Source organism: Perca fluviatilis, chromosome 1, assembly GCF_010015445.1.
Source record: "Perca fluviatilis chromosome 1, GENO_Pfluv_1.0, whole genome shotgun sequence".
Taxonomy (NCBI): domain Eukaryota; kingdom Metazoa; phylum Chordata; class Actinopteri; order Perciformes; family Percidae; genus Perca; species Perca fluviatilis.
Genome location: NC_053112.1, coordinates 30,099,824 through 30,126,471, shown reverse-complemented (window position 1 = coordinate 30,126,471; position 26,648 = coordinate 30,099,824). Strand labels below are relative to the sequence as shown.

General features: G+C 38.6%; 2 protein-coding genes across 2 annotated transcripts in view; one reads left to right on the top strand and one right to left on the bottom strand.

The window, feature by feature from the left end:
* Nucleotides 1-7,587: 7,587 nt before the first annotated feature.
* On the bottom strand, nt 7,588-25,080 carry aimp1a (aminoacyl tRNA synthetase complex interacting multifunctional protein 1a). Its single transcript, XM_039817051.1, has 7 exons — nt 24,919-25,080; nt 21,472-21,602; nt 20,425-20,538; nt 14,447-14,608; nt 11,651-11,859; nt 9,747-9,915; nt 7,588-7,888 (listed from the first exon to the last, which is right to left on the bottom strand). Coding segments are annotated over exons 1-7 (954 nt in total). The 5' UTR covers nt 24,921-25,080; the 3' UTR covers nt 7,588-7,721.
* A 263-nt stretch (nt 25,081-25,343) lies between these two features.
* The window catches only part of tbck (TBC1 domain containing kinase), a 57,190-nt gene continuing 55,885 nt past the window's right edge, over nt 25,344-26,648 (top strand). The window contains exons 1-2 of the mRNA XM_039817035.1: nt 25,344-25,473; nt 26,108-26,320. Coding sequence (XP_039672969.1) covers nt 26,128-26,320 — 193 coding nt within the window. The 5' untranslated portion in view covers nt 25,344-25,473; nt 26,108-26,127. The remainder of the gene's footprint in view (nt 25,474-26,107; nt 26,321-26,648) is intronic.

The following is a 26,648-nucleotide window of genomic DNA, read 5'->3' as shown; positions in this document are numbered from 1 at the left end:
AACAAGCATTAAAACAGAAACATTATATCCAATGTGGCAACTACAGTAAGGACTGTGGGCACCAATAATGCCTGTCTTCGTTGTTTATACCTAAAACAGCTGCTCTGCTGAATGCACCGCATGTTATTCAAGACAAAGCTGGATTACATGGTGCTTTTCACTAATAATACAATAATCACTTGTCCACATATGGTAATTGACTGGATGTTCACTTCGTCTGCTTTCATGTGAGTTGGACTTTGTCCTCAAACAAAATCCCTGACGGAGCTTAGAAAGGTAAACTGATCTTGTTCCCTGAATAAGAATGCGTTATAAAACAACCACAGCGAAACAAGAGCTCCCAGTCCAACTCTCACACTGTAAATCAAATAATTGTGTTCACCAATTCACAAAGTATAACATTCCCCTTATCCTACACTTCTGACTGTCATCTACCATCATACCCAAGAACCCATCGTTCAAACTGGTGGCATGCAAATCAGTCATATGTTATAAGTAGGCCCTTTCATAGGTAAAAAGCCATAAACCAAATAGGTAAAATGTCTCAACTTCAAGCCTTAATTTGTCCAAAAAGCTCCCATTCACATCTCCCTTCCTTTTTTATCTTGGGTTTCACCTGTGGATGCAGGGGACAGTGGTGTCCTTGTTTCATTTCTAATTATGGTCCTCACCTCAAAAGTTCCCCCCTGGGAACTTCCCTCCTCCCCCCATAATGGGCCTAAAGACACACTCAGACTGACTCATTAAGTGTCAAGGAAAATTAAGACAAGCCAGAGCTGTCTGAGAGGACACTGAAGTCTTGCTGGAGACGCTCTCTGTCAATTGTGTTATCTTCTTTGGCATTTGGAAGTGTCTCCACAGGCCTGTTGACTGCTGAAAGATGAATGAGCTCATCAAGATGCTAGACCCTGAGCAGAGTTTTAGTGTTGCTGCCCCAGACATAAGTCCAGGGTCACCTTTGGGTGAGGAGTTTTATTTAAAAAATTTTTTAGCTTAGAATAGGTTACTGAAAAAGCTGATCCATGATCTCTACTGACAAATAAAGCCTGTACAAAATGTTTCAAGTTATACTGTTTCTGAGCCATCTGCTAAGACAAATGAGGTTATAAGAGTGAAGGGTGCAACTTAAAACACATGTCTCAGCAGCCTTTTCTTTTTTCAATTTTCATTTGGCAACAGGTCCAGTAATTAGGGAGGCTAACCACATCCTTATTTACTCTGTTCTGATAGATTTTTTTTTACATCAATTTCTTTTTCCAATAAAGCCTTTCATCACTTTGCACATTGATAAGAAATGGATGGCTAGATGTACCAGCCCGGTATGGATCAGTATCACAAATGGATCAGATAAGCACAAACAAAGCATTTTCCTCAGAAGGATAATTATACAGTCATATAATACTTCCTCCTCCTCTGCATCCTCTTACACATTGCTGCAGCAATGAATGATTCTGCATGAGTAGGACTTTCCTTCTGCCACTTCAAATTGGCTTAAATGTCAACAGAGGGGAAAAAAGACAATTCCCCATACTAAAGGTCAGCTCAATCAAGCATGTTTAAATTTCAGTGAAACGTACAAAGCCTATTCTTTGTGTGATGGGGATGGTAATTTAGTGGTGGGGTTCTGCCCTCCTGTGGTCAGCACAGCAACTCTCAAGGTGTCTCAGAGGTACAATAATTTTCCTGTTCAGTGGTTTCTGTACACTGTCAATTATCTCTGGAGACAAAGAACCTTTGGTTTGCTTTAAAATGTTCCCTTTATTTTGAGTTATTCAGTTCGTCAGCACATTTTGACATGTCACAGTTAGAAAAGGTGTAAATAATACACTTATTGATGGCTGAATTCTCTCAAAGCGGCTTCAGTTTCAGGGTCCTGGTATTGTGCATGTTGGCTCACTGTCACACTGTACTGGCTAACGGGGTACTTGAATAGAACATTAATGTTATTAGTAACACCTATGCTATTACTATGAAAAGTAAAAAAAATCTGCTCTGAAACAGGCCGACAGTATGTTGCTGTGGAATAAACATGTAGCCAGTGTGGTAGGCTATATTACCAAATCTACTGGGACATTCTTGTAAATATTAAAAGTCTGATGGAAATAGTCACAAGACAAGTAATGAGAAGATGATTAAGTAACCATGGAAATAGATACAGAGACAAGAAGGACAGAAAACAAAATACATGTCTGATGTATTTCAAATGCTATTTTTCATTGACACTTCAAATCTCTAACATTACACTCTATTAAGAGAGACACGAGAGAGAAATGTTGAAATGTATGTGACTTAGGTTGCTTCCACACCTACCTAGTTTGGATTGTTTCCCATTGATAAACTGAAATACCATGTTAAACATAAATATATACTGATTTGATTACAGCAAAGACAACGTCGACAGTATTGATGGCAAAATAGGCTACAGAATATTTCGTTCTGTATTGACAGGTGCAATATCAGAAAATCGATTTTGTTTTTTAAAATTACATTTATATCTGCATTTATATCAAAACCTAGAGACTTTCAAACATCAACATGACATATACAAATTTTTTCCTATCCTATTTTGTCTGGAAACGCTTCCAACGCGCTTGCGTGTCCCGTGAAAAATAGGCGTCGGTTCTATTTCTAGCAGGCATGCGTTTTCGGCGCACGGACACGCCACGCAGCTGACACGCTTGCGCAACGCATTCAGTGTGTAACATACTAGACGCATCCAAGGTGGCGCGCGCCATCGTGACGTGAAAAATTACGTAGATCTTGCCGGCGCGCCCGGATTTATAGCGTGCGAGGTCGTGCACCACTCTTTTTGTCACATTTGCAAACGCCAGCTGGGCTGCGTCTAGTATGTAAGAGCCTTTATTAACCGACCTAAGCTGTTCTGAGCACACATCGCAGTCTGACTATCTCTTTTACTCGCTGTCTGTCATCTGCTCATTGCTTGCCTTCTTCACCAATATTAGAAACACTAAAGCAGAACCAGAAAACCCAAGACGTTAAATTTGGTGTGCCAGGAAATATTCGGTAACTCCTTTGGTTGTCTTACTGTTGCCAGCCAATTACACCAGCCAATTACAGTGAGTAACAAGTGAAGACAATGTGCAAGAGTGTGCTAACTAATGCTAGCATCTGTAACTGCATTAGCTCTTCAGATTTCTATCTAAATACTCACTTTACTCAGACAAGATACATGTTGGCTTGTATGTAAGCATTGCTTAAAATAAATAATTAAAATGGGCCCATAATATGGATAATAGATTTCCTCCAGTTGAAAGGGAAGCTTGGATAATTTTGTTCATTATGAACACTGGCGAAGCATGAAACCACACACAGAGGAGCATGCAAGAGCTGCTCTTTCAACTACAGCCAACAAATGTCCACAGAGGTTTGTATTTCCCTCAGCACTCTACAGTATTTTCCACCTTAAACATGTTTCTGCCCACCTACTGTAATTATTGAAACAAAGCTGTTGATTATTTTAATTTGCAGGCTGTTTGTATATTGGTGATCTGATCCAAATTCTGATTGGTGATATTTAACAAAAAGTTTCCATTATGTAATACATACACCACGATGGAGTGTATAAGGATTTTGAGGAGATTATGTCACAATGACTTTTACAGAAATGTTTATTTGCAAATATTTTCAATTTCAAACACCATCGTTCTGAATTAACACTTTGGACTTGGTATAAATAAAACGGTGTGGTGTCACAGTCAATCAAATGAAGGTAAATTAAAGTGATAAATGAGTTCCATGGTTTGTGGTGGTTGTTCAGTGAGGCCAGGATATCAATTAGGCTTTTAGACTGATGTAATATGTTCATACATATTCACTCAGATTTGAACAGAAAAGATCCCCAGCATGTTAAGCAGCACAGAAGGTTCCATCTCTGTCATTTACAATTAATCTGCTGTATTATTAATAATATAAAGCATAGAGTTTATTCACTTAAAGCTCCACTTATCAGTATTTTTTTAATAAGCAAAAATGAAATGACTACGTGAAAGAGGTCGCACACAGTAATTGTTTTGGTTTTACTACCCACCAATTTACTGTACAGCTAAGTCTCACCTCTAGCAAGCTTAATACCCAGATACTTTTTTAGCTGTTAGGGTCCAAACCAGTGTCACGAGGAGAGAGAATATTGAACTTACATTCATCAGGTGACCAGAAACACAGCTCCAAATGAATATTGCTACAAGTCTACTCAATGTGTAAATGGATAATAGCTAACATGTGAGCTGTAACAACTTGTAACGCCATTATATGTCAGGGTTGTGTGTCTAGCAGCATTGTTGTGGAGTTCCTTTGCCCCAAAGTGGCAAAAAATTAAGTAAATAATGCCGCTTTAATCACTAAAATGTACTTTGCAAAATGAGAGAGGGGATTTTTATTTCAGAATTTAAAAATGATTATAGCCATAACTTTAGCTTGACAGATATTTATGAGGATTTGGATATAACAGTACTTCATTGTAGATGTAGACAAAATAGATGTACATTATAGAAACTAGAAAAGCTTGGCTTGTTTCTCTGTTATAGCCCCTAAACATCACCAGGTAGTGATGATGATGAACAAATGATGGTTAGGTTGGGCACTTGTTCCAGTATCTAAGAAGCAAAAATCAGAGTAAGGACTTAATATTTTTGGTCCCTTAATATTGATAAATTATACAATATCACTTCAAGTTTCATATTATTTTGAGTTTGAAATGTATCTGTTAAGATGAATTTCAAAATCGTACTTGTCCTAAATGCCACACAATGCATTCAAAGAGCAAAATCTGTGGCTACAGTAAACAGCTACTGCACAACACTAAAATATATGTAAACTATAACTGTCTTTGTTACAGTGTTAAATATACTGAAAACATGAGGCCACTGTTAAACAAAAAGTTAAAGTCAACTTGCACAGGTTTTTTATTGCGACACAGTAAACCCATGCATCATTTTTGAAAACAAGGTTGGGGAAAATGTTAAAAACAATAACAACTTTATCAATTTGACAGGACCCTACGCACATCCAAGGGGTCTTGAAGTAATCAAGAAACACATGATGTCTTGATTCACACCAAATCAGATCATGCGCTATCACAATGCAAATCATGCTGTCCAATATCATGACTTTCATCCCAGAGGTTTGCATTCCTTTACAAAGACCATTATAGTCATAGTTTGACTTCCACGCCTTGCCTTAAACTGACTACTTGGCTTCAGAAATGAGAAATATATTCCTCATGGCCCCTGCTGTTTCATGATGTTCTGGCATCATGAAACCCAACGCTTAGAGAAAAATGATATTACATTTGCCTGTTAGACATAGATACACTACATTCTGTTTTCAGGTGGGTGAGTTAAGCCTCCATCACATCAAAAGAGTTGTTTTTCTAGACATTCTTTTTCCTTTTCTTAATTTTCAGTCATGTCTGAAGGTGTTGCATTTGTATGTGTCCACCTCCATAAAGGTCATGTTGAGGACATGATAACATGGAGGACAAAGAATGAGGTGAAACTAATACCTACAGGTCTTTATTTTAGCTTTTTGGCACTGAAAATCAAACATTCTATAATGCCTGGAGCATAAAGGAGTTGCAGTTGGACATTACAAGTACAAAGGCAATATTTTGGGCTTATAACAGAGCATAGGCAATATGTGAAATAAGTAATTATGGCCCAAATAACTGGCTCACAATACTACTCAAAACCTGAGTGGCCCACACCAACCATATAATGTTAGATCTAAATAGAGAAACATAGATGTACTCCGATAACCTACAGTCAGATATGGACAGACCTATGAGCAGATATTCTGTTAGGAAAAATAGGTAACTGCTTCACATAGTGTACACCAGTTGCAGCTGAAAATTCAATTAGGAAACGTGTGGTCTCCAAACGTCTGACTCAAAATATCCTGGAGTGAGTTTTCTCTCAGGTTGCAACACTTCTTGTGGTCACAGAAAACCCAAGAAGAAGTCAGTGGTTTAGGTGAGAATATGCTTTAGCGGAGGTCACTTACTAAAGCTGTCTATGTCATCTAAACCAAAATGAGGTTTTCCTCATTGACGATTCCCAAATTGTTATTTGAACTTGATGTGTAAAGGGGTCATTACATCATTTAAAACCATATAACCACCATAGGACACTGGTTCATTTGACAATCTGGCAGGTGTTAAAGCACTTATGTGTGCTACGACAGAAGCATGGTTATGTCCTCAATCTACATCAGAAGAATAATGACGGTGTCACTGGTGTGAAGCACCCCAAAACCAGGCGAAAACAATGGGTGATGGGTGATAGAAACAGTTCCAGAACTGTAGGTAAAATCTGCGCCATCTATTGGCAACAAAAGTAAAAGCAGTTAAGATGTAGGTATGTTGAAACCCTCTACAGCTAGTGATGGTCAAATGAAGCTTCGCGAACCACTGTCTTTACTTTCTGAGCTCACTAAATGGCGCTCTCTGTTCAAATAAAAAGGTTAAAGGAATGGCAATTCAGTGTGTTTTCAACCCTTTGTTGAACAGAGAGCGCCATCTAGTGAGCTCAGAAAGTAAAGACAGTGGTTCGCAAAGCTTCATTTGACCATCACTATCTACAGCTAAGGATTATGGCTAAGTATTATGGCTTCTGACATGTTGTCATCTGCAGATAGTGAGTCTTCTTTTACAATGGCAGGATTTTTTTTAACTGTAGCCTTTTTTTCACAAGTTTAGAAGTTCTGTCATCCTGTGTGTATAGAGGTAGGGGGCAGATGCCATATGATTATTAGCAATATGGGTGAACTCAATTCTGCATATTGGAGAAAAACTGTTATTTGTATACATGTCCTCTATCTGTGGTTTCCTGGTTTCCTCTATCTATTGGTGGTGTATTCAACACAGCACCGGTGACAATCTCTCCATAGTATTAAGAAAGAGAGAATACACTACAGTTATTTACTATTACTTACTTTACTACTACTAAGAGTAGGACTCAGAACAGTAAGCACAAGCTCTGCGCTATGGTTGGATTTGACCCATGACAGATGTTTTTGTAGACTGGATGGCCTTAATTACTGTTTATGTAACATTAGAGGCTCTGGTGCACAGCTCTCGGTCTGTTTTTTCTGCGTAGTCTGATACTTCCGGAGGTCGGTAGACTTTTTCTTTCATGGGGACAATAAAACAAAGCACATGGCACTGGCATCACAGAGCCCAGATTGAAATACCGACAGTGGGCCAGGAGATTGGAAAGCTGGGACTGAGTACCATCTAAATAGCCCACTGCAAAAAGCCTGAGAACCCGATCTGTTTTTGTTGTGCTTTGTAGTATAACATCACAGTTTCATCTCCTGCTCATTAAAATGCCAAGGACTAGATGAAGTGGAAACCAATGATGCTCACTCAAGTCTAGTGCTGTATGTCCTTAAGAGTTATAACTTCAAAATCAAAGCACAATCAAGCTAATGTGTCTCCGGAGAGGAGACACAGTTGGTGAATTAAAGCAGAAACACAATTGAATTGATTAACTTCATTTTATAGACCATGACTGTGTATATTTTAGCGGTCAAACAAAAAGAATGGATTGTGGTAGGACAGATTCTTAGGACTCACTTTTTTAAATCCCTTTATTGAACATCTTTAAAGCATTTACTTCAATTGATCACCCTCCCTTTTCTCAACACCATCATCGTCATTATGTAGATGAAGTAAACACTAAGCTATTTCAAGCAGCTCTGGTATTTTATTTTATTCCACTGTTGCTCATGGTTTGGGATTTGCACACTCCCTTGCCGGCGACTTCAAAGGCAGCTCCCTTGTAGGTTGCAACACACTGGCCGTCTGTGCGTAGGTCTGGCTGAACCTGCTCCCACACCTTCTTTTTTGGGTTCAGCTCTTTGTCTGGTTCACCTGCAATCGAGAAGTCAGTTTGATGCATTAGAAACTCTCTGATTCTCCATCACACATGCAGGATTTATGGATCCAGGACTGATGTTTTATGAACTTTTTGTGGCACGTCATGTCCATGCATAACCTCCCGAAATGCTGTTTTAATATATTCATGCGACACACTGATAACTTTTCCTTCATGGATTTGTCATAGTCAGCACGTACACTGATATGATCTGCTATAAGCTAAAGCCAATACAAATTGTGAGCAAATGGCCGTGATTTATCAGGCCTATTCTAATTTTATTCTTCCCGCGTGAATAGTTTGACTTTCTATTGTGTTCTATTGGAGCGTCAGCTTTGTGAAACTGCCATCTGTTCTTAGCGACAATTTAACAATGTAAACCATACTTCTCAGAATCAAAAATATGCATCCAGGGAATACAATAAAGCAAGGTTCTCATTTTACGATGCCTTTATTGTTGAGGTTTGCCTGGCATTTGTGAAAAATCATAAACTGTACTGGTTGGCTTCTGTCTGGTGTCAACTTGTTCCTCTCTATATAACCATCTCAGTGTAGGAGGACAAAACTGTGTTTCATTTCCCAACGCTGCCATTTCTGCTGGTTTATGACCCAAGAGTGGCAACAATCAGTTTTGATCAGAAGCGTGAAAGAGGTTTTGATAAGCATCTTGAGCACATTCTTAAGTTTAAGCAGAAGTACTGGGCTCCATTAGTTGGGGAAATGTGGGCAATTACAACCATGTAGTCACACCAGCAGTGGATTGGCTGTAATTGAATCTGTACTATGGTGCTTTGGTGGAAGAAAAAAGGAAAAGTAGGAGACATTTTATTTTTTATTTTCCATTATATGTACTTCAGAAGACAGCCTCAGTTTTTACGGTTTTAAACAAACAAGAACACGGCACCATGACAAATCAACATCAACCAAGTTTTGAATAGGACTCTTTTTAATGAAGGATCCATAAAAATAATTTCCGGCCAAAGAGATCCCTCATGAATCAAACAGCTTTTAGAGTGGCTGGGACATGTGTACTGCAGGGATGAAAGCCTCGTCTGATGCAGCTGGGCTGCGGGTTGTTGGACCACAGATCCACCTTCATTATATCCTCCTCTTCACATTTTTTTCACAGGGAACTCCCATTTTGCTTTTTGTTCTCAAAAGAATATGAGAATAACAAGACCAATCCTCTGCGCGTCACCGATATTCCATTTTGCAAACTTAGATTATAAATGTGAGTTTTTAGAAGGAGAGAGACCTAAATCACGTTCTGTTGGTGTTGGTCTTTGATTGTAGGCTGCATTCATTAGAGGTTGTGTTTAGGATACTTCACAGGAGGGACCTAGACTCTTGTACAGTCTAGTTGATGTGTAAACTAATAAGAAAAAGGGTTCATGTGTTCTTTTTTACAAACTCATCTACATTTGTCGAACTTAACAAAATAATTACTGTAGGACACTTATCTTTCTGACTGACGATTAAAAAAAAAAAAAAAAGAGGAGGTTACATTCCCAGCAATGAGCGTTGATTATTTTGTCAAATCAGCAGTCACAGGCCATTTAGCCACCACCAAACAGAACTGAGGAGTCCTTCAATGAGAGTTTTCAGTGGGGTCGGAGATCGCATCGTGATTGGTGTTGTTTCTGGCAGTGAGAAGGTTAAACGACACCCTTCATTTCCTAAAGTCAGAGGCATTTTGTGGAAACTAGGCTGGGAAAATTCTTTCAGCGGGCTTAATTGCATGACAATCGTTGACAGTCACTCAGTGTTGAGGAAGCATAGTGTCTGTTTGGTTGAATATGATTGTAACATTTAAGCGTTTATGTTTTGAGGGGTACAGTAATAATGTGCTGGTACCTGGGAATCCCTGGAAAATAAGTCTGTCCCCTGGTGCTGCTCCACTTGGGGGATCCAGAATTTCGACCTTGTCTGGTGAGCTGGCACACATGACCATAGCCTGGGATACCACTCCTCTCATCTTGGCTGGCTTCAGGTTACATAGAAGAACTGCCATGCGGTTTTGCATCTGCACGGGGGACAGAAGATTGAATACATTTTTACAGCCCAAATACCCTTGACAATAGAGAATAAAAACAAAGTATACCCAATTTACTTCAGAAAAAAAACACCTTCAACTGATGTGGTCATAATCCAATATAAACAATAATGCCAATTCCAAATCTCTTTGTCCGAGGATTATGGTTTGTTTGCCTTATTACATAAACCAAAGAGAGCAAACATGAAAACTTTAAAACTCGAGCCTGGAGACCTCTGCGGCTTACCAAAATTTAAAAGAAGACCTAAGGCAGTTTCTGCCAAAAGCCGAGAGAAAGCGAAATCCAGCATTCCATGACATGATGTATACCAGTTCCCAGAAATGAATCATACCTTTTTTTGAGGGACATCCTCTAAGAAATTGCTACATAAATCTAAAATCCCTCATGTTGCTTTGACAGGGTTTTGGTAGTTGTTTTCATTTTTCATCTCAACTCAAGGATAGTATGTGAATGTTCTGTAACAGTATTTACAAAACAAACTGTTTGACTTGAACAATATTTTATGTGCACTGTAGACACTTAACAATAATTTGTCTCAGACTCGTATTGAACTTTTATAACAACCCTATATTTATCTGAGTACAGACAATCAGGAGTACTGCCATAAAACCCATGATATATTTCCTCAGATCGTTCACCCCTGCTTGCTTGACAGAAATAGATAATGGCTCACACAAATAAGAAAGAAAAGTAATAACTTGATTTTAGACTGTAAGTAATGGACTGATGCAGACACACTAAAGTAGCTTGGCCTGTAGTCACTTCAAATCAGACTGTGCCACAAAATGCCATTGCTGCAACAGTGTCAACAGTTTTACAGTAAGAAGCTAATGTCTAATATTTGTCTGTGCACATGGAAAAACTGTAGTCACTTCCAAGTATTTTCCAAGTATAATAACTTTTTATTATTTTTTTTGACAAAGTCAGACAGGGTTTGTTACACATGGTTTCAGCAAGCGCATGGTTCCATTTAAGGGATACACTGTCTACATACAGTGTAATGCAGAAGTGTAATGCACAAAGGCTCCCTGGTCTAGAAATATGAAGAGACAAACTCAAAAATACGACGGCCATAAAAGTAACTAGTGCACAAATGACTTTGCTCCAGGAGCAAATCATTAATGTGAAAGCAAAACAAAAAACAATATTCGATGGAGATCCTGAATCACCAACATGAAATGTTGTGTTTCTAAGCAGAACCGTCAGCACAGAGTTTACCTAATAAGTCACTTTAAATTGACTAATATATCCTTATGACCTGAGTGAGCCATTAATGTATACATACAGCACTGCTTGTGTGTCTAATAAAGACAAGCCTCAAACAGAGTCTCTTCTGGGATTCATAAAGAAAATCTAATTTGTATTGAAGTCCACAGTTTTCTCACTCATAAGCAGACACTGTAGGAGGCATGGCACATGTGGAGTTTGACATCTACAGGATTGCAACCTGGAGCCTGATGAGACATTAAGATTCAAGCTAAATCAGTGAATGGGTGTGAATATCTACATATAATCTGGATTTTTGTGAGATGGCCAATTCATCCTATGACAAAGTTCCCTGACCCGACCTCTGTTAAGGCACACTGAATTTTATCACATGATATTCCAGAAATGTCTTCCCATTCTGCAAATTCCACTCAGTTGCCTGTTTGCTACAGCTTTGGTATCGTTTAAGCTATAGAGTGTATATGAGTTGTACAGTACCTGGTCCACAGGTATGTGCTTGACCAACCCACTGACCACCGTCCTCGGAGAAGCCTCCCCCACATCCACCTGCTCCACATAGAGACTGTCGGCGTCTGGGTGCTTCTCAGCCGTGATTATACGTCCAACGCGCAGGTCCAGACGAGACACGTCCACCTTGGCATCTTCTTGGCTGGGAGCTGCCTGCTTCTTCTCTGCCTTCTCCCCTCCTGGCAAAAAATAAGAAGATGCAAACACTGTTACTACATGCTTTGTATTGAATCATTTTAATATTTCTGTGCAATTTATTTATGCTATTTCAACAAGTTTGGTATAACACTTTGGTCGGGCGTTCAGTTGGATGCACAATGCGTACAGATAACACGCCACTTGGCTTTAGAAAGTGGCGTGTATGTTCACGCAAAGTCATGATGTCACGTTGGAAAGTCAGACAGTAGCTTAAATCATGTGTTGAGGGAAAGTTTGCTGAACAGAGGCATATGTGAGAGTTTTCATGCTAAATGTGCGTGATATTATCGGAAGTGTTTGCTTTAAAGCACTGAGAATATTTCAGCCAACTGGTATCGCTCCAAGGGAAATTACAAAAAAACAAATCATAGTTGAAAGAATACTGGGCATCTGTCTGGAATCTGATTTAATTTCCTCCTATAAATGAAAACAAAGCCCACCAATGACCGGCCTTGGGGTTGCATGCAGGGGCATGCGTTTCAAGTGATCCATAAGTAAATAAAAAAAATTAAGGAAAAGACAATTACTTTTTCACCTCTTCCCAGAAATGTCGGGCACGCACATACCTTGACTAAATGACAATACCAATACCCCCTTTTTGGCTGAGTGCTACGCGTTCCAATGACATAGCAGAAGAGCAGATGCTTCCCTTACGAGAGACAAAGTACCTTTCACTCGCCTGGTTTGCTTACACATTCATTCCAGTGGGTTGCACTGATCAAATGATCACACAGTCTTTAATCATTCCTCTGAGCCCACACCAGCTCTGAATAATATAAATTCCAACCCTGATAATAAGCATGTCTCCTGTGTAATCAATGTTCTGCTGTGATGACAGCACGGCGACGTAAAACATCACCGACTACTTTAAGGTTACACATGGGTTTGTAGACTAACAAGTGATGACTGTTTGGATGAGGTGAGAACACAGACAAGGAATTTATCATGTACACCACCTTAGTAACTCTCATTAACAGCTCCCTAACATCTGGATGTAAATAATTCCAGACACAGAAATGCATTTGTCAGTGTCTTAAAGCTTGTTTCTTTCTCTTCTTAAATTATAACACCCATAAACACATCCAGTGCTAATTATTCCCTGTCCATGCCTGACAGCTCCTCTAATTATTCTGGATAACGTATTGCTGAAACAAAACTAAGTATTTGAGTGATTTATTGCAAATTAATTGAAATTCTGTGGAAAGGATTTTCTTTTTTTTTCTTTTTTTTATTATTATAAATTTATCACAAATGTAAAACGTAAAATGTTAATGCCATTATATTTGACACATACTTTGGTTTTATGATGGGGTCCTAAAATGACGCACATCCACAAAACATTAAATCATTCTTAAATTGGATTCAATTACTGGTGACAATGTAGCTTATTAACCATAAAACTCCACAACAAATGAAACTTCACTCAACGTCTTACTACTGAGGCCAAGAGATCTGGGACACCTTAAGAGGCCAATACTGCTGTCAACTTCGCCCAGAATATTGCCTTGGATTAGGATGGCACCAAGACCTGGGTCTTGGGTGCAGCTGTCGCTGTGGACCTGCTACACCCTGCTACGCTCTGCGATTCCCTGCAGTGTCCGGCTGCGTCCTGCCGCGTCCACTGCATCCACCCATGCTCTGCTGTGCCACACTACACCCCGTAACGCCCTGCTGTGCCCTACTATGACATGAACTACTACGACTACCGTTGTAGTCACTGTTCCATTATCTTTATTATGACTATTATTGCCACTGTTCATCACACCCCCAACTGGCACCGTCAGACACCGCCTACCAAGAGTCTGGGTCTGCCGAGGTTTCTTCCTAAAAGGGAGTTTTTCCTCGCCACTGTCGGTATAGCTACTGCTAATGCTTGCTCTTGAGGGAATTACTGTAATTGTTGGGGTTTTGTAAATTATAGAGTGGGGTCTAGACCTACTCTATCTGTAAAGTGTCTCGAGATAACTCTTGTTATGATTTGATACTATAAATAAAATTGAACATCCATTATCACCTGATATTACAAATTCACGTGGAAAAACATGTTTGGAGAACATGGAGAACGTTTTGGTCGTCTTTTTCCAATGTTTTTTGTCGATTTGATCTGCGCTTTTGACGTTTTTTTTTTTTTGCACGTTTTTATAATGTTCTTTTATCCATTTTTTTTCTCAAATGCTATAAAATAAAAATAAAAACAGTGATTCAATGAAAGTAGTGAACTGATCATTTATTTTACTTGTGAAGAGTAATGGTTGTATGGAACCATCCACGTTATTTTTTGTGAGACAATTTGGTTGAAATTAACCCAAATTTCTGATATAGAAACTTCTTGAAAACGGTTGAAATCTGTCCCGAGGACAACAGGAGGGTTAAAGAACAGAGTAATGAATCGGTCCTTATATGGGCTTTCCTACTGACAATCTGAAAATGAAATACAACACACAAACGTTGCTGTTTTGACATATCTAGAGGTTTCATTTTATTTTATTGGATGTGAAAACTTCAAAAGGACTCATAATAAAACCCTGCAACGTGCCATCGTTTTTTTTTCTTCTCTCCAGCTGTTACCTTTTTTCTCTGGTTTCTTCTTTTTACTCTCGTCTTTAGGAGGGGCGCTCTGGACAGCAGCAGCAGGGGAAGCAGAGGGAGCCGGCCCAGAGGGTTTGGGAGGGGTGGGCTTCAAAATGCACTCGTCACTGTTGTCGCCCGATGGCATGGGTACTGCCTGCACTACAGGAGGGACAAAGGCAAAGGGTCAGTCGAAAATAAATGATCAAATAGTGGATCATAGTTACTATCTGGAAGACTTTTTCTTAAAAGGTGCTCTAAGCGATGTTGGGTGACGTTACTTCTTGTTGACGTTCAAAGTATTGTCAAACAAAACGCTGGCTAGCTCGCCCCTCCCTCCTCCTCATCCCGTCCCCTCCCCCTCCCTTCCGCACACTAACCCCCCAACCCCCACCCCCAAATCCTCCTTGTCGGATATCGGCTGGGATCACCGTTTGTTATGTTTCGTGGTGCAGGTTGGCGCAGTTTGTTTTAGTTGCCGTTTGTGGAGCCTGGGCTGTCTACAGAGACCACGTTTTTTTTACAGTGTGTTCAGGGGACAGGCAGCTAGCAAATAGTGAGGAGATGTTTGCTGTATGTGACAAAAAATGTAGCTTAAAAAATGTGTGACATCGCTTAGAGCACCTTTAAGTATATCTGACTGATACTCTCTGCACGCGGTTTCCAAAAGGTTGTGTGAAAGTATGAAAAGACATGAGCACAGCAGCACTGCCGTACAAGAGATTATTTACATTACAAATAAACAGGGTACTCTACCTCTAGTTGCCCCTTTTCACGCAGAGAGCTGGTTGCATCAACATAGTACAATGAAATGATACAGAGGGAACTTTATTTACACACCAAGTGGGAGGACTGCTCTCCTGATGCAAACAGTTTAGATGAGAAAATGACACACTGTCCAAGTTGATAGAAACAAGGAAAATGGAGCCATAAAGCAGGGAACAATGTCCTACAATAACTCTCCAGAAAAAAAAATAACCCCTAATTTAAGGCGCCTGATGTTTGAATTCCTACAAAATCCAGTTCCTGTGTCTGACAAACATCGGTCTGCAGGCACACCACCGTCGCCATAATACTCTTAATTACCTTAATTCTATGTTAGGACCTGAGATAAGGACCTAACAAACCAACCTCTTAAACTCTTGACATTCCGCTTAAGTTTTCTCTTAAGGTTTTTGACATCGAGAACCAACTTTTTACACACTTTGTGACAATGTCATATACCGTATGATGCTTACAGTTACGTTAATATGGTTGCACCATTAAATCAAATGAAAGTATTGTAGATGTCCTCTGCACTTTTTACGCATGTATTCCTGGAAACATTGACATCTCTACTACAATTTTAAATGAAAGCCGCACTAATCAATAGTGTTATATTAAACATAAATTAAACGACTGTGTAATGTGAAAGGGATTGCTAGTAGTGACAAACCCACAGTGAATTATCACCCACCAGTCTACCATTTATGTTTTTTTTTACCCTGACCTAGCAACTAACTGGTGAACACAATAACGCATTTAGCAACTGAAGAGCCAGATATTTAAATCAGGAGCTGGTGGAGACCAAAGCAGAGCTTAAAGGGGAGCAAATATTGGACTTAAATTTGTCACAATACCAAATGAATGCCTAGGTTACTCAATGTCTGCTAAGTGTGTAAATAGACAACCATTTGCAATCATGTTTGCCATAACAACTTGATGAGGGGATAATATGACAACCAAAGTGGACCCAAAAATTGATTGCAATAAAATTTCTGTGGGTTTAACCAATGCTCGTCTTCAACTTTAAAAGTCCCATGGCATGCATTCCCCCAGCCTGCCTATGGTCCCCCAGTGGCTAGAAATGGCGATAGGTGTAAACTGAACCCTGGGTATCCTGCTCTGCCTTTGAGAAAATGAAAGCTCAGATGGACCAATCTGGAATCTGGCTCCTTATGAGGTCATAAGGAGCAAGGTTACCTCCTCTTTCTCGGCTTTGCCCGGCCAGAGAATTTGGCCCACCCATGAGAAAGAAAGAGACATCATGGCTTTCAAACGAGCAAAGTGGCAGGTGGTCAAGGCCAGGTCCCCACCCTCCACCTTGCCCCCCAGCTCTCCTCCTCAATAGCTACAGACACAGAAATGGCACATACTAAGGAAAGCTCATTGTGGGACTGGCTCTAGTGGCTGAATTTCGGGAAAGAGACTTCAGATACAGTATTAGGGGACCAGTAAGGTCTATATAAAAGCATCCAAAGAGCACCATGTCATACGCACAACCGGCACATACGTGTACTTTGCTAAAACTCAAGGCCGCACCCCCTTTTGGGAGATAGAAAACAGACACATAATTTTGACAAATGTGTGTGGATGTTTTTTCTTGTTAAAGAGATGGTTTGTTTTATACACATGTCTAATGTTTATTGTAGAGCTGGGCAATATATTACAGTGGCCGGGAAGTGCAATGCAACATTACAAAGAATGAAACACTTTTACAAAGCTCAAGACAAATTTACATTTTGGAAAACAAATTTACATTTTAGAAAACAAATTAACATTTTGGAAAACAAAATAACATTTTAGAAAACAAATTTACATTTTGGAAAACAAAATAACATTTTAGAAAACAAATTTACATTTCGGAAAACAAAATTACATTTTAGAAAACAAATTTACATTTTAGAAAACAAATTTACATTTTGGAAAACAAAATAACATTTTGGAAAACAAAATAACATTTTAGAAAACAAATTTACATTTCGGAAAACAAAATTACATTTTAGAAAACAAATTTACATTTTAGAAAACAAATTAACAAGATGCAAAACACTTTTACAAGTCCCGAAACAAATTTACAAATGACAGATTCTTCACGGAAAGGGAATGTACCACATACCGGAAGTGATGAGGTGTCGTGTGTTGCTGGTGAGCGCAGTCAATTTGTGTTGTTGAGTATGGCGTGAATGAAGTTTATGGTGACTTTACGTGTGGTCGGTGTTTGGAGTTTTTATATGACGCGGACCTGACAGAAACATTGGAAAAACGGGGACGTATCGACAGCCGCGCGGATCGAAGCTACAGCAGGGGGGCAGCTGAGTCCGTCTGCAGCTGCAGGACCTGGAGCTCACTGCCCATTCCTGGGAGCCAAAACGACACCACGCAGCTGGGGAGACCAGGGCCGTATTGCTGGGCCCGCTGGAAGGAAGGGACGCCCGGAGAACCAGATCCAGGACTGAGCGGAGCGGACTGTCACAACCTGCTGAAGTTTAAATCACAGGTTTCCTAAAGGGAGTCTGCCGGGACTCGGACTGTGGATGACGAACCATGACTTTAAGTCTTGCGTAAATGAATAACTACATGCAGAAATAAATGAATCATTAGTGGGGGAGTGAGCCTGGACATTTCAATCTGTTTAAACTTCACTTTGAAGCAGAACCTCTTAGTTCAGAAGGGTGAAGTTTCCGTTTGTACTCATATCTGTGAACTGATTATAATAAATATTCTTTGTATTAACACATTAATTAGTCTCTTTGTCTTTTTGTTTAAAAAAACTACAACATCGCATGAGATTTTGACGATTTATAGTGATTTTATTTCCGTTAGACCTTTGCCTACATTGACGCTGATGCATTAAAGACGGCCCATAGACAGTATATAAGGGAGTGCCTCCCCTGTTCCAAGATGGCGGCTCTATTGACGCATTCGATCCATAACTGCCGTAGTCAAGGCGACATGTATACAACACCTCATCACTTCCGGTATGTGGTACATTCCCTTTCCGTGAAGAATCTGTCATTTGTAAATTTGTTTCAGGACTGGTAAAAGTGTTTTGCATCTTGTTAATTTGTTTTCTAAAATGTAAATTTGTTTTCTAAAATGTAAATTTGTTTTCCAAAATGTAAATTTGTTTTCTAAAATGTAAATTTGTTTTCCAAAATGTTATTTTGTTTTCCAAAATGTAAATTTGTTTTCCAAAATGTAAATTTGTTTTCTAAAATGTAAATTTGTTTTCCAAAATGTTAATTTGTTTTCTAAAATGTAAATTTGTTTTCCAAAATGTAAATTTGTCTCAAGCTTTGTAAAAGTGTTTCATTCTTTGTAATGTTGCATTGCACTTCCCGGCCACCGTAATATATCGATATTATATCGATATCGTGATATGTGACTAGATATCGTCTTAGATTTTGGATATCGTAATATGGCATAAGTGTTGTCTTTTCCTGGTTTTAAAGGCTGCATTACAGTCATTTTCTGAACTTACCAGCCTGTTGTAACTGTTCTATTATTTGCCTTTACCCACTTAGTCATTATATCCACATTATTTATCAAAGATCTCATTGTGTAAATATTTTGTGAAAGCAACAATAGCCAACACTACAATATCTTTGCGGTATCGATATCGAGGTATTTGGTCAAAAATATTGTGATATTTGATTTTCTCCATATCGCCACGCCCTAGTTTATTGTATAACCTTGCCTGAACCTGAGCATTCACGATACCTTAATAAACTAAGGTTGATTGCCATCACGTCCCCTGTATCAGTAGATCAATGACCCAACACTGTGGCCGCATACTGCTAAATGTAGAAATACATATCTGATTAAATCACTATTGTTAGGCTGAGTTATTAACTATTAACTATAATTAATCAACCTGTTATTAATAACCAACTGTTCGATCTATAAGCTGAGATTTAGTTGGAGACGACAGCCTGATGCTACTAAACTGTTCCCTTCCCACTAAAGCTAACGTTAGCTATCCATCAGTAATAACTGTCACCAGCATCATTTACCAAACTGACTGACAATATTCACGTTTCTTATGAGCCTCATATATCAGTGTGAAAGTCTTGATTAACCCGCTACACAACAGCTGTTTCTCTCCTGATGTGACAGCGCGTTTCTTCCCTCTCATAGGGAGCCTCGGCGATGCCAGTCTGGTCTATAGCCTGGAGCCAAAGCCCATCTATCAGGATCTATTTTAGGACATGGCAAGAGGACAAATCGAAGACCGGGGTTTTTGGATGTATTGTTGGTGCAACAAACTACTCAGCAACCTTTCGGCATAGTTATTAATTCAAAACGGTTTGTTTAAAGTAAAAGATTGTTGTTACGCTGTTGTCGTCTATGGGGAACGCGGGATTGTTTTCTCCTAAAAGTGGCGTGAATCTGTTCAGAGACATTCTATGACGTTGCGCCGGTTGTGCGTATGGGACCTTTAAAATGGTGTTGAAGCAAATCTGATACTGAACTTCCGTTGTCACAGTTTTTAATACTTGGCTGCAGAAATGTTTTTCTCAAGGAGCTATTTAACTCATATTCAATAGTTAGTTTTTTCTTATCTCAATAACAAATCAGCAAAGACGACTGAACATCCTTTAAAAAAAGGTTCATATTTATCCATGTTTTCAAGCAATTTCATGCCACCTTAAAGCCATTAAAAAGAAACCCCAGAAAATAAACATCACTTTTAGATACAATGCGTGGAAAAACATAGTCTCGGGTCTATTGGAAGGCATTCTTTCTATGTTCCAACACTAACATATTGAGTCTTTTTGAATAAGGTTAAATTGCTTATTTCTTCCAGTCCCCCTTTATTCCTGGAGCGTCTTTCTGGAAAACATTAAATGTGTGTTAATGATCTCAGCTGTTTGAGCTTAAATGTCAATGTATGTCAGACACAAAATAGCTGACAGACATGTTGTCCCCATCACTCTATGACTACTCTACTCTGACTATGGCTGCTTATAATAAAACCCCCAAAAAAGAAGATCTGGTTATAATGGGCTGAGGCGAGAATGCACAAGATGTTATCATTGATAGTACAAACCAAACAATGCATAATGAGCAACAACTGACATCAAATGTTTCTATGTAAGGCACACAGACGCTTCTATAACTAGATATAAAGGATAACAACATCAAGGTCTTTTTTAAAGACAAACAAACATTTGATCTGCAATGCCATTCTTTGCTGGAAGCCAAAACCAACATACCTCCCCTCTTCTTCTCTTTTTCCAGCAGCTGTTTTTTTAGTTCCTCAATGTCATTCTTCAGTTTGGCATTCTCCACCATCAGCTTCTTCTCTTCTCTGACACTGGCCTGGACGACTGCAGCGAGGCAAATTCTTGTTAGCTCTCAGCACTGGAATGAAATTTCACTATCCCACAGGACATTTTAAGACCTGCTGAACTAGTACAAATATAATATTGAATTTAAAATGGTTACTATTAAAATCTATTCTGTCTCTTTTGGAGTTAAAAAGGCCATGAAATTGTCCATTAATCCAGTTTTGGGATTTAAAAATAGTCCTAAACTGTTTTAAATTACATAAAAACACTTTCTTTTTTACACTTTTGGAATAATTCATATTCCATAATTCACATTTCTTCCATTGTGCCTGCAATGCCTTAACAAGGATGTTATTACACGAGATCATGGAGATTATTCTAAGTGGAGCTTAATCATTTACACAACTGCAACAGAAAAGGAAAGTTCTGCTCACTCATGAGTTTATACCTAACAACAATAACAACATGTATACAACGTTTATTTATTTATAAATTAATTAATTTCAAGTTAATGGTAAGTGGAATTCCACGCCTAAAGTGTATGGATATATTTGGCTGATTTAGAGACCTGTTTTATGAGTAAAGCTTAAAAGATACCAAGGGAAATTATCTTCAGAAGGACAATTCTTGTAAATGTAAGTGCCCTTTCCCATGACTGGGGCCTCGGGTTTCATAAAACTGCCAGTAGAGGGGATTCACTCTTTAATATTGAGACTGTGAATCATGTACGTAAGCAGCTCTTCAGCCAAAGTGATGTCACTCCAACAGCCAATACAGAAATTCATTATGTACTACACCTGAGCACAGCGTAAGGACTTTTTGCATAGAAATGTAGCCAATCTAGACAAATCTGTAGTTTAATATAAACCTAAATATAGCTTTTGTAAGACTGTTACAATGAATTAGCCAGGAATCAGCTGAAAAAAAATTTCTACAAATAAGCATGTTGGTGTATGGTTGTGTTTCTCTTACTGGCTTTATCCTTTAGCAGCTGGACTTGTTGTTTCAGGTACTCGATGATCTGGTCAGCCTCGGCTGCTCGCTGCTCCAGCCTCAATAAAGGATTAGGACTTGACATCTTGAACAGGGAGCGAGCTAAAAACCTAACAGACAAAAAAAGCCATACAGCAATCAATCACAACACAACAAACAGCTAGATTTTAGAGCTGTAAAATATATAGAACAGATTACATTCCAACATCATGAAATACAATATATAGGGCCCAGTTCTGCAATATCTTTCTGGATTTTACAGCGGGAGCAGCTTTCCTTTTGTTTTAAATGGAGGCAAGTTTTCATGCATCAAGCTCACAAGTAGAGTGAATATAAAGTTACCATGTTCCATGTCATTTCAAGTTTACTTAAGTGACACTAGCAAAGTACTGTAAAAAGAGATGGCATTGTTAAGTACTATGCTGAACATCTACAAAGATACATATTTGGGGTTACAAGGTTTGCATTCCAGAACCACGCACCACAAACTACAGCCTCTAAAACAACTCTTCTCTGACAGTCTCAACAAAAACATTTTATTTTCCACAAAAGTGGTATGTGTTGCAGGGCTGTTGACGGCATTACATTGTACTGGGAGTTCCTATTTTGTTAAAACATGTCACAATGTTATGTAGTGGCAGTGTTTTACTTCAGTATTTTACTTGATTAATAAACACTGTGTATTGCTAAAGCAACAGTTAGGCACTGTAGATGTCATATTGCAATATGTCTGACAACAATCATAATCGGACATGTTTTCTATGTGCTCTAAGTAAGTTAAAAACATTTGCCAATAGGACTTTAGTCTGATATATTTTTGGCCGGTTGCCCAAAGTGACAAAATATGACCTCTGTCCACAAGGCATGCCAAGAGATTAATCAGAACATGTGTTGTTTTTCATATAAATTATACAATAAATGAGAAAATCTTGATTCCAAACTTATTAAATGTAAAGGTTTTCTGCAGCATTTCAGTGTATAAAAACCCTCATAACCCTTGTACAAGTTCCAAGTCAACTTGTACAAGCCAAATTATTGGATGAATTCATGTTTTTTTTATAGTTACAATTGGTAAGAGAAGTGACAAGTAAGAAGTGACATTCAGATTTATCCATTAAACCACACTTAGCATCCAAATCATACACATTCAGTTTTGAACATTAAGTTCAAGTTCAAAAGGGATCAGCCACTCTTGGGCCACGCAACCAAAACACAACTGGACACCAGTTTGGGTTTGGAGTAAAGTCATGTTGAGCTTGGTAATAACTTCTTGAAGAGGAAAAGAAGGATTTTACAAGGCTGAGGCATGGAGAAGAAAACTTCTTACACATATTACAGGGAGGCGCTGGGAAACAACCGCTGGCCCGAGATGAAAACAAAATGTTAAGGGATGAGGAAATTAGAAACACAAAAGAGCTGGAGTTGATAAAATCAAGGATCAAAGCATAGCTTTTTGAGAAACTGAATTGATTTAAACAGGACCAGTGGTGGAGTAATGACAAGAGCCACAAAAAGGCTGATCTCATTTGGATAACCCCTGAAAATGGGTCCTGGGGCTGAGGTATGGTCTGCAGCATCAAGGGGTCATTTCAGCTTTGGATTTCAGATGGAAATACCCAAATGTGTTAACAATGTTAAAGTGACGTGGGCTCTCAGCAGCCTTAAGGATGCCTAATTTACCTGTCTTCACTGTATGGAAATCAAAATATCTCTGATTCATCTCCTGATTTGCAACTGTATAAATTTAGCAGGTTAACTTTGCTATACAAAGGACAGTTGGTGCTCAACTGGAGAAGGAATCTGCCTTATCAATCTCCTAAAAATAGGCATGACTGGTTTGCTTAGTCAGTTCTCAATAGCCCAAGCTAACATTTTACGTTCATCCATTTTTAAATTAAAATATCAAAGATAAAACTGCATAGCTATAAACGGACTACACAGGGTGTTTGAATCAAATCTTTAAATCTGTTACATTTAACCACCAGCTTTCTCCGGTATGATGGTGGTGTGGAAGCAGACCCACCAGAATACAAGTGTTTCCTCTTTTCATGCTTCATTCCCACAGTAAACATATACTGTAGGCTGTAGGGGTAAGGGATATATTTCCCTACCTGTCTGCCAACTAGACCATGAAATAAAAAGAGAGAGCAGTATGCCAGCACCACCTGAAGGCATTAGAAGGACCTACATACATTTAAACTTAAAATAAACTATGAGATGTGTAGTCTTCTGCACCAGGTACCTATATCCACTGCTTTTCACGACATATATGTGCTCTTCTATTTTATATTTGTTTTTTATGATGCACATGCAAAAATAAATGTACACATAACTATGTGAAAAACACCGTCATAATTGAGACACTCAGTATTTAATAATGCAAAGGTAAATTTGATTTAAAATCTTGCATGCCTGAAACTATTTACAATATGCATATGATATTTCATCAAATTGAATAATAAATGATCTGAGGTTGAAAAGCCATAAAAAGATACCAATTGCTGTCAATGTCTGCATAGAAAACAGCTGGGAACATGACAGAAGTAGTGAGACTCTAATGTTTAGGGTTGTATCTATCACTTCATTATCTGTTCATGTAGGCTATCAGTTCTATAAAAAAAAACACTGCTACTAAACTAATATCACTACTAAATCTTGAGTATGAAATGTCATTATAATGTCAAGTGTCCAATGTGATATTTTCTATTTCTATATATTCTTATTTGTTTAAAAGGAGAAGTCATTGTACAGACCTATTTTAGAAGAGGGCTGAAATGACATGATCACAGACAGCAAATTCATTGATTTTGTTTTTACATAATTGTTTAAGGTACTTATCTTATACATTCCAAACAGGCAGCTTACAGTATTATTGCACATTTGTATAATGACTTGTGTTATTATTTACTCCTTAAAAATGAAATTTTGAAATTAGTGTTTTGGGTTTTATTGTGACATACTTGACAGTTTAATCGCTAATGAAAAGCCTATTGTTAGCTGCAGCCCAGTTATAAGTTAACGTTACCTAACGTTATAGATAGAAAATAAAACCAAAACTAAAGCATCGAATCATTTGCAAATCAAAGTAGCCTAATCAAACAACAGTCATCTTATTTTATATTCAGTAAATGTTAATGACAAAATTAGAATTGACTGTGATTTGTGGAGAATGGATTGCTCAACAATGTGTAATTTACGGAACATTAATTAGGGTTTGTTGATAAACCAAATAAGCTATTAGCTCAGCTCACATAGAAATGGTAACGTTATCTTAAACTGAGACAAGGAAAATCAACTAGGCTACGATTATCTATAGCACTGGTGAGCTAATATTACTAGCTAAACGGTTGGTAAGACGTTATCGACGGCTTACAATCACTTAGTTAAAGCAGTATAATAAAAAACACAAAGGTTTATGAAACTTACATGAACTCGGAGCAGCAACCCCAACACGTTTCACGGAGAGGTGGGGGCTTGACAGCTGCTACTCCTGCTAACGTTAGCTACATCAGCTATCAGAGCTAGCTGACAGACAGACAGGCAGCTGGCAGCTAGCCGCAGAGTGGCTGATTCAGGGCCCGTTGTTAGATCTCTGCACTATCCGGATGTGAAGCAGTACTTAAGCGTTCACTAGCCATATGTTCTATAGATCGGATACTGTCTCAAAATGTAAGGAGGAAACGGGTTTTGCCTGTATGTAATTACTCAAATCAGAAACTAAACTCTAACAATAGTTCAAGAAGAACTTTGCTAAGGATTTGAAATAACTTGTTTGATATAATTTCATTAATCGTTAAACGTTTTTTTTATTTTTATTTTTTTTGTGCACTACTTTGTCGCACACAAATAACGTCATTGATCACGTTCTCTCAGCTGTTTCCATCACATCGCAGAGGCAGGGAAGGAATTCATTTCAAACATATTTTATCAATAATTTCAAGTTAATTCTGTCGTCATGGCCATACAGCTTCTCCATTAAGCGTGAGTACTCACATTCTTTCGGATGTAATGCACATTACATCATTGGTTTCTTTCCTACCCGAGCCAATAAGGCAGTTATTTCCATAAGTTAGCTAGCTACATACTCACAGTCGGTTTAACTGCAGCATCACTGTGGACATTGTGTCTTTTGTTTCCGAAGTTAATCTACAGTACAACTATATGGTGTAAATATATTGCATAACTTAACTAGTAGGCCTAACGTTACTTACAATGACAGTTTTCACCGATCACTTACTTGAAACCATGATGGTCTTTGCCTCACTTAGCGTTAACATAAACATAAACAGCTTGAATTGTGGCTAAGCAGTTAACTCACTTTTGTTGTTGCTATTTTGACTGTAAAATTGTCAAACAATGTGCAATGAGTAGGTGCTCTTGCCCCTTTTCCGGGACTTCCTAAACTTTAAATATCTGGCATTAATTTAATATTACAATGTGACTGTGTTATAACAGTTTAACATTTTTTTTAACCCGCTGGTTAATACTGGATGGCACGATTGTGTATTGTAATATATACCATGCTGATGATAAGAATGTTCCTCACATTCATACTTATATATATTATCCCATATAATTCATATATCATATTGAAGGCTTTTTTCCCCATTATCAGTTCTTGAAGCCAGTGGTGCGATGAGGCCCCTCAAAGATGCCCAGCTGGGGGCCTTCACCTTCTTTGCCTCAGCTCTCCCTCATGATGTCTGTGGGAGCAATGGTCTCCCTCTTACCCCAAACTCTATCAAAATCCTGGGACGTTTCCAGATCCTCAAGACCATCACTCACCCCAGACTCTGCCAATATGTGGACATCTCCAGAGGGAAACATGGTATGACTTTCTGACAATATCCTGTGCACCTGTGGTGTAGGTAGATGGGTACGTTACTGAGGAGGAAGTGGGTATACTCTCCTATATAATCAAAAGGCTTTTTGGCTGATAGGTGGATATACTGTAAACTGACAGAAAAAGAGGTGGGTATACCTCGTATACCCTCCACTACACCACTACTGTCCTCCCTTTTCATTACATTTTATTTTCAGTTAGTGATGTTTTGCCCTTGATGTGCACTCTCACTGAGCTTATCCAAAATAAACCAGGTGTTCTGTCAATATGTGCTCCCTCTGGAAAAATCTATTCCCCATATTCTTATTGTACA

Bases quoted from the DNA above. Each gene is read 5' to 3' on its own strand.
- aimp1a (XM_039817051.1), bottom strand. The intron at 20,539-21,471 runs GTAAGAGAAACA...GCCTCGCTGCAG, and splicing joins GCTGCTAAAGGATAAAGCCA to TCGTCCAGGCCAGTGTCAGA. The intron at 9,916-11,650 runs GTACTGTACAAC...TCCCCCGTGCAG, and splicing joins AGCACATACCTGTGGACCAG to ATGCAAAACCGCATGGCAGT.